The 13,083-nt window shown below is 40.4% G+C and overlaps 1 protein-coding gene across 1 annotated transcript; it reads right to left on the bottom strand.

Moving 5' to 3' along the window:
* Positions 1-5,194: 5,194 nt before the first annotated feature.
* LOC5577483 (proteasome subunit beta type-5) lies at positions 5,195-6,891 on the bottom strand. Its single transcript, XM_001663353.2, has 3 exons — positions 6,627-6,891; positions 6,164-6,556; positions 5,195-5,599 (listed from the first exon to the last, which is right to left on the bottom strand). Exons 1-3 carry the CDS (start codon positions 6,771-6,773, stop codon positions 5,291-5,293), a joined length of 849 nt encoding a protein of 282 aa, XP_001663403.2. The 5' UTR covers positions 6,774-6,891; the 3' UTR covers positions 5,195-5,290.
* Between the last annotated feature and the right edge of the window lie 6,192 nt (positions 6,892-13,083).

Here is a 13,083-nt window from a genome sequence, read left to right as displayed (position 1 = left end):
AAACAACCACTTCCTTGTTGGCCTGCTGTTGACCGAAAGCTCAATAACGTCAAACAAACATCGATACGTTTTCATTCTGAGGAAATCGACTTGTGTAAGATTGATCGTGCGTTGGTGTTCGTGGCAGTTTGCTTGGGGACCTCTATGACTTTTACTGTGCGCCGTGTGTTGGTGCTGTCTCACTCTCTCTCACGGGCAACTTGAAAACAGGGCGCACAGTAAAAGTCAAACGTTTTATGGCATGCATAGGCTCATGTCAAACATGGACTTCACGAAATTTTCACCTTGGCATCGGCTTCAGGAAGAATCTCCCAACAATAAACAACATGATTTTATATTCATAAACATTTTTTATTTCAGAATTGAGCTATAGAGCGGCACCAAACCAGCAGGACCGAACTGAAGGTGATGGAATCGACTTTGCCTCATGTTCGATTTGTAACCGATAGTGAAAATATTATATTAAATGACACAAAAAGCGTATGTGACCTTGTTGTTATCTTAAAGCAAATAATAAAGGCGGAGAAATGGGTTAAAAATTGTAGCGGGACCTGGGGGAATACGAATATAAGAAGCAATGTCACTCTACTCGAAGTTTAAAACGAAGAACCATTAGGACATACAGTTTTAATATCTCTTCTTAAATTGATATAAAAGCTAATTTCGGAAGGTTATGTAGTCTCTTATATGAGAGTAAAGTCCCGAACGCACTGACAGCGGAATGGCTGCAGAATGTCCGTGCCCTCCACAGTGGTCCACATTCCACTATTTTTAGAAATGAAAAGTGTTTTGGAACATGATTTAGGGTTGAAATCTCTTTTTAGGGCATATTCACAAATTATTGGTTCTCGCAGAACAAAATTCTAACAATATTTCTGTTTTCCATACATTTTTAGGCTCTCAACTTTTTCTAAAAACTAAAGTTAAGGCAAACTTAGGCAAGAGTGTAGCGGTCCTGCCGACCGAAGGAAGCATTCCACTCCCCGTATTGAATAATTCGAACGATCAATGATCACCATTGATCTAAGAAAGAACCCTTTTATTTTTTCGATGATGTTCCACGCAAGTTAGTGGATTTCATCAGATGTGGTTTTTCACTAGGTTAACTAGAAACAAGCGATGTAAGCAAAAGACAAGAACCTTACTGCTTGTTGCTCGTTAACGTGCTCCAATGCCGGAGAATGTATTTGTTTTAATTTTGTTTGTGGGTCACCCCACTGCGCTGACTGAACGACCCCAACAAGATCTCGGTCACATGGCTGCACTAACCGAGCCAGAGCGACGCTCGTTTTGGTTTTTCTCTTTCCTCTCTTTATTTTCAGATTGGGAGATCGAGTTCCCCGCGGGAGCGCGATAAAACGCCCCGATCGCTGGCGGTGAGGCCCGCAGTTCTGACGGTTCGTTACAGGAGGGTGTGTACGACGCCCCAGTGTTTACGGTCCGTTACAGGAGGTGTTCGCGACAGATCCGGGTGGCGATTCCGTGGCGTTCGGATTAAACCTACTTCTCTGATATTTGCGAAGAGGGACGACAATTTTTCGTTCAAAGTTCAGTGGACATCTTTCTACCAAATTGCCGAGCAGGTCATTCCGGGTCGAGAGTGTTTGATAGTGATATAAGGTGGGATGAACGATAGAATAAGGGCGGAAAGCTAGTGAATTATGACGACTTTTAGTGTGAACACCAATAAAACTTTCCTCATTAAAACCGGTACGCTACAAGAGTAATCTTCTTCTATCGATCTTCTTGAAAACGCGTTACTTTTTTTTTAGCATTGGGTGATATTGTTTGCGTTTCGTAATTCAAATGAACAAAAACTAATTATTGTTCTAGCTGAAACGTCTGTTTGTCGGTGCTTTCATCGTAATATTCTCCCAATTTTTCGCACTCCTTCCCCTTCCACTACGCTCCCGTACACAACCGTCAACGCGTTGACGCTCCGTATCGAAGTTCCCGTCTTGTCTAGAATTTGTGTGGGCCGTTTTCTAAACCTTCCTATTGAAGTTATACATGTAGATACATGTCGGGGTAATGCAGCATTCAGAACATTTTAAATTTTGTATAACAAGAGACAAACAAGAAAAAAACTCAATGCTTGCTGAGAATGTTTTTCCATAATTTCAGTTCATTGAATTTTTATGGCATATAATATTATAGCACGTTTGGTGCGCTTGGCACACTTCGGCGCACTGATGGCACAGTTGTGCCAAATGAAATGCGTAGAGTGACCTTCCCCTTGACTCAGAATCAATGCCCAGTATAGTAAGTAAGCATATTATAGGATAAGCGAATGAAATTAAGATTACATTTTCGTGAAATCGTTAATCACAAGGTAGGACAAACATAAATGTGAATATGGGAAAAATGGCTTGTTTAGGGGTATCCTGGTTTTTACATATTCTGATTTAACGTTCAAAATAGAGCCAGAATCCTAAGTTTCATAATTTTCCGTACCCTTGAACTTTTTTCAAAACACGTTTGAAGTTTGAGTATGGAATTCGCGTTTGAATCACCTCGGTAAATTTTACTGCGGGACGAACTGTCATTATGTAAATTGAAATGTCATTGAGTCGACGGAATGAAATCTTTTTTAATCATTTACTATATTGCGCATTTCTTTCACTACTGGACTATCGCAGAAGTTTCTACAAGTGCGGAAACGCCAATAAAAGTGCGCAATGGCATCAAATCGGATAGGTGTCTTTGGGGGACTTATTCTTTGTAAATCAGACAACAAGTGCTCTGAAAACACCAACGAGATTCGATGCAATCCCGTACTTCTATTCACATTTTCACACTTATGGGGCCGCACTTCGTAGTCCAGTGGTGAAAAAAAATACACGGGGCCGCACTTCGCAGTCCAGTTGTGAAATAAATACACAATATCAAAATTATGATATTGAAGCGCAATAAAATCGTGTTACACTTAGAAAAATGTGCTATTTCGATCAAGCTTCAAAACATTGTGAATTTTTCATCACTAAATAACCCAATTTGCTTTTAAGGTAAATCGACATTTGTTTGCATTATTTAGGTAGCGACGTAATTATTAAATATTTACAAATTTTTCGAAATTGCACACTCGTCAATAAAGTTAAGGGCTTAAGGCTAATAGTACTCTTTAGTACTCTTTTTCAGAGTTGGAAAAATGTACTCTTTCCGGTGAGAGCAAATATGGTAACCCTATGAAGAGATCATCAAAACCCTAAACCGGAATTTCAAGGTAACATTGTTGGGCGATATCAGTCACTTTCTTGGAATCAAGATCAAACGCAACGAGAAAGGATTTTCCTTGAACCAGCAGACGTACATTCAACAAGTCTTGGAGCGATTCGGCATGGATCAAGTGAAGCCGTCCAAGTATCCTCTTAATCCTGGCCACATTCAGCAAAAGGAGGAGCAAGAGAAGCTGGCCAACAACCATCAATATGCCAGTCTCATTGGAAGTTTGCTGTACGGTGAATACTAGGCCGGATATTGCGGTAAGCGTTTCAATTCTAGGAAGATCGGTAAGTGCACCAACACATGCCGATTGGAACGAAGCTTCGCGAATACTTCGCTACCTCATGCTAACCATGGACCACGAACTTGTGCTGGGAGAAGACGAATCCGACCTGGAAATATACGTACTGGCGGAGAGCTGTCAAGAGCTACAATGGATTGACCCACAGATAACAGATGTTTATGCTAGAACAAAAATTTCCTGAAAACCTGTGTAAATATTCAAATTCAAACTCCTTGCAATCACTAGCGCCGCCACACAACGAATTGCGTCAATCAGTGGTGAATATCAGTATCTTGAAATATTTCATATTCACCACTGACATCATCATGGGAACTTAGCGATGACAGCGCCACCATGATGTTGCTACTTGTGTTGCCATTCAAAATGACCGTTAATTGTCTTACACAGTTTTACAATCGGACTTCAACGTCTGTTATCTGTGATTGACCGATTGCTAACGGATTTTTCGGTGAAAACTATCAAGCCAATCCTGATTCATGAGGACAATCAATCCTGCATTAAGCAAATGGAGTCCGGACGTGCCACCAACCGTTCGAAACACGTGGATACGAAATACCATTTTCAAAGGAAGTCTCATGTTCTTAAGAAATATATCCATTGATTTCCCTAGGACTTTTCCAACATTTCCGTTTAGAGCATCTTCAAAATTCAAAACTCATTCAGAAATTCATAGAAAATTCTAGTCATTCATCTGAGAAATGTCAAGTATTTGTTTCAGTTTTTGTTTGAGGAAATTTTAAGACAAATCCGCGTGAAATTTCTAAAGAAATTTATTGTGTGATGCCTTGATGAAATTCTTCTTAGAATTTCTTGATAAAATATTAATATAAATGGAAAAATAAACCCTCGAATCTTTGAATAATGTCCTACAAGACTCCCTGAAGAAATTTAAGTATGAATAGTTAGAAAAATACCTGTAAGAATGGCTGTAGTAATAACTGATGTGGAACCTTGAATGAAGTTCTGACGAATCCACGGAGTTTGGAAATATTAATTGAAAAATATTAGAGAAATGTTTGAATTACAGCAATAATAAAATCTGGAAAAAATCTGAGAAATTTCTGGAGGAACTAAATACCAGGTTGATTTTTTTGAGAAACTCGTGGAAAAGTTTGTAAAATTTTGCCTGAAGGTATTTTTTGAGCATTTTCTGAAAGTAATCGTGGATAAATTTCCCATAAAACCCATATGAAAAATGAAAAAAAAGTCCATTCGTTGCTGAAAATCGTGCCTAATTTGGACTCCGCAGAACGCTCCGATCAAGCAAAGCTCGCCATCGCACAAAGTTAACCATCTACAAGAACGTGGAGAAGTCGAATGAATCATGAATTGCACCAGCTGCTGCGAGAACTAACCATCGTCCACCTCGCAAAAAATGGGCGGTTGCGGTGGGCCGGGCATGTTACTAGTATTGATAACAACCCGGTGAAAATGGTTCTCGAAAACAATCCGACCGGCACTAGACGACGTGGTGCGCTGCGAGCAAGATTGAGGACGATCTACGGACCCTTCGCAGAATGCGGGGCAGCCATAGACCGAGTCGAATGGAGACGTCTCCTAAGTACAGCAGAGGCCACACACGCCTTAGCCTGACTGATGAGGCAGGTCAACAACTCTGTGGACTAAGACTGAAAAATATAGAGGTCTTCAAAAAAGGAAACAAATGTGTAGTAATTACCAAATGTATGTATTTTCCGGCTGCATTCACAGCTACAATACCAAGCATTAATATTATCAGTTAATCATCGAACTAGGAGAACGCAATTAAGATCCAAACTTCTGCTGTTTCTCATCCTGGTACTTGAAGTGCAGATCCATACAGTCTTGGTTGGAAATGTTAACCCATCCGGTCGGTTTGATGTGATACACTCGGACGATACCGCCAGAATATGCATCGCGGTGAGTTGCGTGGTAGATCGCTCGGCGGCCCAAATCCTGGGCTTCCTCGTCTGTCAAGTCCCACTTGTAGCCGGAGTCCAGAACGCCGTACGCGTAGATGGAACCGCTGCCAACCGAGAACACCTTGCCCGGGGTACGCGTGCCTTCGGAATCGATGTAGTAAAGTTGGGGGCCCTGTGGGATAGATGAAAGTTTTAGTACTTGAAAGTTTTACTTGGGAAGAAATCAGTTTCAAGATATGTATCCCCGTGCAGTAGAAAAAATCGTGAAGAATCACTAAGTGAATAATTCTCTGCCGGGAGGACAGCAATCATGTATAATACGCGCTTCATATCAAGAGCTTGAGATATCTTGCCATGAGCGCACAAAAATAATCGAGCCTGTGCAGCATGCTATGAGACCTACTGTTCTTCTTCTTGGCATTACGTCCTCACTGGGACAAAGCCTGCTTCTCAGCTTAGTGTTCAATGAGCACTTCCACAGTTATTAACTGCTTTCTTTGCCAAAGTTGCCATTTTCGCATTCGTATATCGTGTAGCAGGTTGGATGATACTCTATGCCCAGGGAAGTCAAGGAAATTTCCATTACGAAAAGATCCTGGACCGACCGGGAATCGAACACAGACACCTTCAACATGGCTTTGCTTTGTAGCCGGAGACCTACTGTCCTGAGTCCTGAAACCCATCCTCCCGTGGGTACGCCACTGCATCCAATCAAAAAAGAAAATCCGCGACTTACCCTCTTATCGTATCCGGCCAGCATCATTCCCATACTCAGGCCCATGCCCTTGTAGTAGTACACGATGTTGGACATGATCTTGCTGGCGGCGGCCACCGAAATCCGTTCCTTGTTCCTCAGTTCGTAAATGCGACACTCCTTAGCCAGTACCCGATCCCAGTACACACAATCGGCAGCACCTCCGGCCAGCGTCCCCAGCAGGTAGTCGTTGATTTCCACAATCTTCTTCATTGTTTGCGATCCGATGAATTGGCCTCCGGTGGCACGGGAATCTACGGCCAGGATGACCCCACCCTGGAACCGGAAACCGAGCGTTGTGGTACCGTGGTCGAACTCCATCTTGATTCCACTAGATTCGCCATGGGCCTGGAGTTTGGCCAGATTCTCCGCCGGCTGTTCGGAACGAGACAATGACTCGGTTGTAAAACTTCCATAGGAACATAACCTTCTTCCCCAATCTTACCTCTTGGAACGGTGGAACCGCAAGGGAGAAACTGTTGTGGAGATTTTGACTGTTAAGGGCAAGATCCCGCTGGAAGAATTGATGGTCCATCGGGGCACCAGACATTAGGCTTCCCGTGGGAAGACCACACACATCAGCAAGGGCCATTTTTACTTGAAATTGAAGAAAAACCGACGGCTACAAGAAACTTTTTAGCGAAATGATGACAAACAAAAACCGATTTTGAGTGAGCTGCAGCAAAAGTGACAGCCAAGAAGGATGACACGGTGGGAAAAAATCTAGAGACGTGCTTTTTTTTTTTCAATTGAAGGAACATTACAATTTCCGGATCAATCAGCACGGAGAGGAAACAGCATTGCATATTCCATCAGAAAATACTATTATGTATCCGGTAGAAATCAAGACCAACATTTATTTATAATTATTGTTTTCTCGGGCCCCGTGAGTCGCAGCTAAAGCCTGATTTGCTGCTGAACAGGAATCACTAAAGAAATTTCTCGCCGATTCCTTGCAGAAATTTTCTACAGCGACTCCCATTTGAATTGAACTGACAGTTCTTTTCAACTGCGTACTGCGATCAGAAAAAGGCGCATTCTTGATCGATTCCTTGCAGAAATTTCCCATGCATCAAGATAGATCGTTGCACGCTTGACCTAACCTCGAAACTCCATATAAAAAAAATGTCAACAATTCCAGCAGTGAATGTCAACTCCATATAAAAAAAAATCTAAACAATTCCAGCAGTGAGTGTCAAAGAGCAGGACAGTCAATTGAGCGTGATGAAAGAGGGACAGAGAAGGAGAATTTTTCGTGACGTCACCATGCACTCTTCTATAGTGGTTATCACGCCCAATGGTATGAGTGCCCTATTGTAGATGTAGTTGTGAACCTTAGAGGAAAACAATATGCACTCAGTCTAGAAAAACACCCAGAAACCGGGTATAAATATTTCAAATTGGGTAATATTTCCATATGCATTTTGATGAGTCTGGAAAGTGTGTGCAAGTTTCTTTGAGGAAAACAAAAACAAACTGTGTATGACGAGCGTATGCTAGTCTACGTGTGTTCAAATGTCACTAAGCTCTATAGGCCGAGAAATTACTTGTCAGCAGCGAATCAGGCTTTAAGACCAATCCAGTTGCCTGCGTAGTAGTCAGGGATGCCAGGTGATTTTTTCCAATGTCTTCCAATTGCACGGAAAATGTCTTCCAATGTCTTCCACTTTAAACTTTTCAATTATCATGGTAACTTAAGGGCAACTTAAACGGTGGTCCATTTTTTGGTCCCAATTTATTCCAAATACGTCAAAATTAATTAGACCAGTAAACATAAACCAAACCAGCCCTGATCAATTTCAAGCGTGATCACAAAAACAAACATGTTGGTGATGCTTGGAAGAAGCGAAATTCCTAGCTCCGAAGGAATTCCAGGCGGAGTTCTGAACGAAATCCCAGGAGCTATTGCTATCAGTGAACCAAAATGTACCGTCAAAAACTGTAGTGAGCGTGACAATCACGCATAGACTACCATGACTTTCATGCAACAAAAACGTTCATGTGATACTGAAAATAAAAGTCATGCGCGACTGTGACTTTTTTTTGGTCAGCAATAAATGTATCATGGTTGTAATGAATTACTGTAGTAGACGTTAATCTGTATTATCATAATGTGCCACTCACAATGTGCACCGATTGAAATATGTTTTTCTTTTCATTCTTGTATCAACCAGCCGCACCAGCTTGAGGGCTGTCCATAACCCACGGGTTATTTTTCTATTTTTAGACTCCTCTTCCTTCGTCGGTCGGTTTTCCGTCTATACAAAAAATGTGTCGATCGTGATCTTTGGTCAAACAAACTACCCCCGCCCTTCTCCTTCCATTGATGAACACGTTGTTTATGGACAGCACCTTGTGCGAGAACGGCTCGAAGCAGAAACCTACGAATAAAGAGGGTAGAAGCAAACCTAAAAAAGAAACCTGGTGCTCCGTTTGTGCCCCTTTTTTGTTGCTTCCAATGAACGCCCTCTCCTCCAATGAACCAATGCACGAGTTCAGTCGTTGACGTTTGAGCGGTGCCATGTTATTTACGTTACCATGGTAGCTAGTGAATACGGCACCGCCCAAATGTCAAATTAGTGAACTCGTGCAAAGGTCCAAGGACCAATGCACAAGTTCACTAATTTGACGTTTGAGCGGTCCCGAATTCACTCGGTGCCATGGTCACGTAAAAAACACGGCACCGCTCAAACGTCAAATAGTGAACTCGTACATCGGTCCATTGTGCAGCAGTGAAAACGCATATTGTACAAAACACTGCAAGATAACGCCATAAAGGCGCATTTGACATTTCAGAGCTGTGATGAAGTGGCGATTTGGTTCAGAAGCAAAAGAATGAAAAGTTGTCGCTACGATCGCAGCTGCGTCGTGATTGTTTTTTACATTCATTTCGCATTCCCGTCATCCACGACAGCATAACGTTCATGGGAGGCTGAAAATAATGGCACGCTACTCTTATCCATGTCAGGTAATACATTCATGGCTGCAGTAAGAATGTATCAGTAGCAACCTGAATGTCACAAATGAATGTTTTGAAACCTCTTGCATGTGAATGTAACAGCAATGCGACAATAGCATCAAAAATGTATTATACGCTTCACTGATTGCTATTGGAATTCCCCTGAGGAATTAATGGATAAAATACCCGGAGGAGTTCTTGAGGGACATCTTCGGAGGAATCTTTGAACATCTCGGGGGAAAAATTCATGGGTGAAATTCCCGGGCGAAATTTCCGGGGGAAATTCCCGAGGGAAATCCCCGGAAGAATTCCTGGAGGAAATGCCGAATAAATTTCTTAATAAAATTTGCAGACGAATTTCTGGACAAAATCCTCGAATGTATTGCTGTTGGAAAGCCCCTGAGAAATTCCTAGAGAAAGTCACCGGAGGAGTTCTTGGAGATATCTCCAGAGAAATTTTTGAAACCTCCGGAAGAATTCCTGGACGAAATCCCCGAAGGAATTGCTATGGGAATTCCCCTGAGGAATTCCTGGCGAAAATCCCCGGAGAAGTGCTTGAGGATTTTCCCGGAGGAATTGTTGAAACATCCAGAGAAATTCTTGGAGGAAATCTCTGGAGAAATTCCTAGTGTACATCCCCAGCGGAATTTCCCGAAGGAATTTCTCAATGAAATCCCCGAAAGAATTTCTGGGCAAAATCCCCAGAGGAATTCTTGGAGAGAATCCCCGAAGGTTTTCTGTGGGAAATTCCTGGATGAATTGTTGGAAAATATCCCCGAAGGTATTCCTGGAGAAAATAACCGAAGGAATTCCTGGAGGAAATCCTCGGAGAAGTTCTTGGAGGAAACACCGGAGAATTTCATTGAAAAATCCTAAGAGGAAATATTGGACGAAATCCTCGGAGAAAATGCTATTGAAAATCCACTGAGGAGCTCTAGGGCTATATCCCCGAAGGAATCCCTAGAGGCAATCGAGGAAATCCCTGGAGAAAATCCGAGGAGGAATTCCTGGAGGAAATTTCCGGAGAAATTCTTGGTGCAAATCCCCAGAGAAATAACTGGAGGAAATCTCCGGATAAATCTTCTGAAAAAATCGCAGAAGGATTTTTTATAGATAATCTTCGGAGGAATTTATTAATGAATTGCTGGACAAAATCCCCGAAGGAATTGTTATTGGAAATCTCCTGAAGAATTCCTGGAGAACATACCCGGAGCAGATCTTGATGATACCCGGTGGAAATCTTGGTAGCAATTTCTGGAGAAAATCCCCGGAGAAATTCCTGGTGGAAATGTCCGCCTAAATTCTCCTAAAATCCTCTAAGGAATTTCTGCAAGAATTTCATAATGAAATCCCCAGAGAATCCACGAAGAAACTTTTGAAATTTTTTTGAAGAACTCTGGAGGATTTCCCGGAGGCAATGTAGAGAATTTTCTGAAGTAACTTCAGGATAGTTCGAAGTGGACTACTAGAGGAACTTTAAATAATTCCTGTAGAGTTCCGAAAAAATAATCTAGGAAGAAATACAGAGGAAATCCGAAGAAATTCCCGTTTCAAAAGAATTCCCGAATGAAATCTGTAGGAACTCCCGGAGGAGCTTCAAAGAAATCCAATAAAGAACTCCGAAAAAAAAATCCATGAGGAATTCTGAAGAAATTTCTGGAGGGCCTCCAAAGAAATTCCTGCAGAGACTTCGAAGCAATTTCTGGAGGAACTGTGAAATATTCCGCATATAGAAAAACTTCGAAAAATTCCTAAAGGAACTATGGAGATAATCTCGGAAAAACTCTGAAAAATACCCTGGAGGATCTCTGAAGGAAATCCTGAAAGAGCTCCTGAAATCCTGAGGGCTCTTTCCTAGAGAAACTGCGAAGTTAATTTTGAAGAAACTACGAAGAAATTCTGAAGACGTCTCCGGAGGTGCAAATCTCCAGAGGAATTTCTGGAGGAAATCTCCGGATTAATTCTTTAAAAAAAGTACTCCACAGATTCCTTTGAAACATACCTAAGAGTATTCCCAAACAAATCTGAAATAATATCATGGAAATTTATTAAGGATATTTTTGCAGATATTTTTTGAAATATTGTGAAACAATTGGTGAAGGAATTCTTAAGGAGTTTCCGAAAAAACCAGTGGAAAAAATCTTGACAGTTATCCCGAAAGTCCTTGGGATAATTTTAGAAGCAACGATTGTAGCAATCTCAGAAAAAAAAATCATATTATGAATTTGAAAAAAAAAATACACGAGAATCACTGAAACAGATCATAGAAAAAATGATTGTAGGAATCCCTGAATACCTTTGATGAACCTCTGGAATAATATTTAAATGCATTACAAAAATGTTTTTACAAATCTCTGCAAGAGTTAATAGAAGAAATTCTGGAAGAATCCTTGACCGAATTGTCAGATAAATATCAAAGGAATCAATGGAATTCGGAGAGGGATAGCTAAAGATAGAGCATCTCTGTAATAATTCAACCTCACATATTTTTTTTAATCTAGGAATTGTTAAAATGCCAATAACTTAAAATTGTCTTCCAAATGTCTTCACAAATTGTGAAAAGTCTTCCAAAAATCTTCCGTCATCCAAATGTCTTCCACACTACTCAAATGTCTTCCAATGGAAGACATGTCTTCCAACCTGGCATCCCTGGTAGTAGTGCAATGTTGACAAAATTTTCTTTGTTTGCTGTGAAAACTGTCACAACATTGCTTTTGTTTGCTGTGAGAATGCAAATATAAACAGAATTGCTGCAAAACATCCACTTCCTTGTTGGACTGACGTTGACCGAATGTTCTCTGACGTCAAACAAACATCGATACGTTTTCATTCTGAGGAAATCGACTTAGGGTCAGGCGGGGCAAGATGAGCACCCTAAGGATAAGAGCGATTTAAGCCTACTTAAACGTTCTTATTTTGGTAAACTTGGTAACCATCCTTATCTTTTACATTATTACTTTGACCTCCAACCATTAAAAGTTTAAAAAAGTGATAAATAGTTTTCCAAACAACACGTTAAAAAAAAGCTTTTATATCATCGGTAAAAAAAAACTGCGGGGCAAGATGGGCACCCCCATAAAAAGATGCAATTCACTAAAGAGAACTATTATTTTTCAATGTTTGCAATATCCCAAAATATTATCTTCAATATTGCAATTTTAGGGAAAACTTTCCGTTTTACGGTTCAACGAAAAGCTACCGCAGCTGTCACATCACTGATTTGCACTGGTAAATCATCGGTAGGCTTCAATGATACCTTGGATACCGTCTTGATGATCGTTGTTTGTTGCTATTTTTCATAGCGTTTTCTCTTTCAAGCATACTATGATTAAATTGTTTGCTTCAATGATGGAATGATTTCAAAGCCTGCGGTAGAACTTTGACAGCTGCGGTAGAACTCTGCGGCTACCGCAAACCGGAAAATTTTCTTAACAACCGTAATATCTGATAGTATTTATCTTTAACTAGCTTAGTTTTTAAAACTTTTATCAAAAAATAAATAACTTTTCATAAATTTTACTTAAAAAACGATTAAATTTGTTGTTTGTCCATATATTTTTTAGAAACATTGTTTTGTGCAAAGAGGATACCGTAAGTCAAGCCCACAGCTAAATGTGGTTTTATAATTTCACACTTTTACTTAATTTTGAACATGGTGCTCATCTTGCCCCAAGGGTGTAAATTTATTAATATAATCAAAACAATTGAAATATTTTTCAAATTTGATAAAAGTTTTGCTCCTGATTATATACAGAAGATTATTCTATAACTATACGGCCAAACACGTATTAATTAATTTGTTTACGCAACAAAAATATCACTTTTAAATGAACAAATCTTATATGAAAAGGAAAATTTTTGGACTTCTATGTATTTTTGACAATATTTAAGTTGTGCTGTTGATTTTTTAGCTGAAAATTATGGCCATCATATCAATTTAATA

The sequence above is a fragment of the Aedes aegypti genome, chromosome 3, assembly GCF_002204515.2.
Source record: "Aedes aegypti strain LVP_AGWG chromosome 3, AaegL5.0 Primary Assembly, whole genome shotgun sequence".
NCBI classification, from domain to species: domain Eukaryota; kingdom Metazoa; phylum Arthropoda; class Insecta; order Diptera; family Culicidae; genus Aedes; species Aedes aegypti.
The sequence above is the reverse complement of the archived record's forward strand: the minus strand, read 5'-3'. Positions and strand labels throughout refer to the sequence as shown.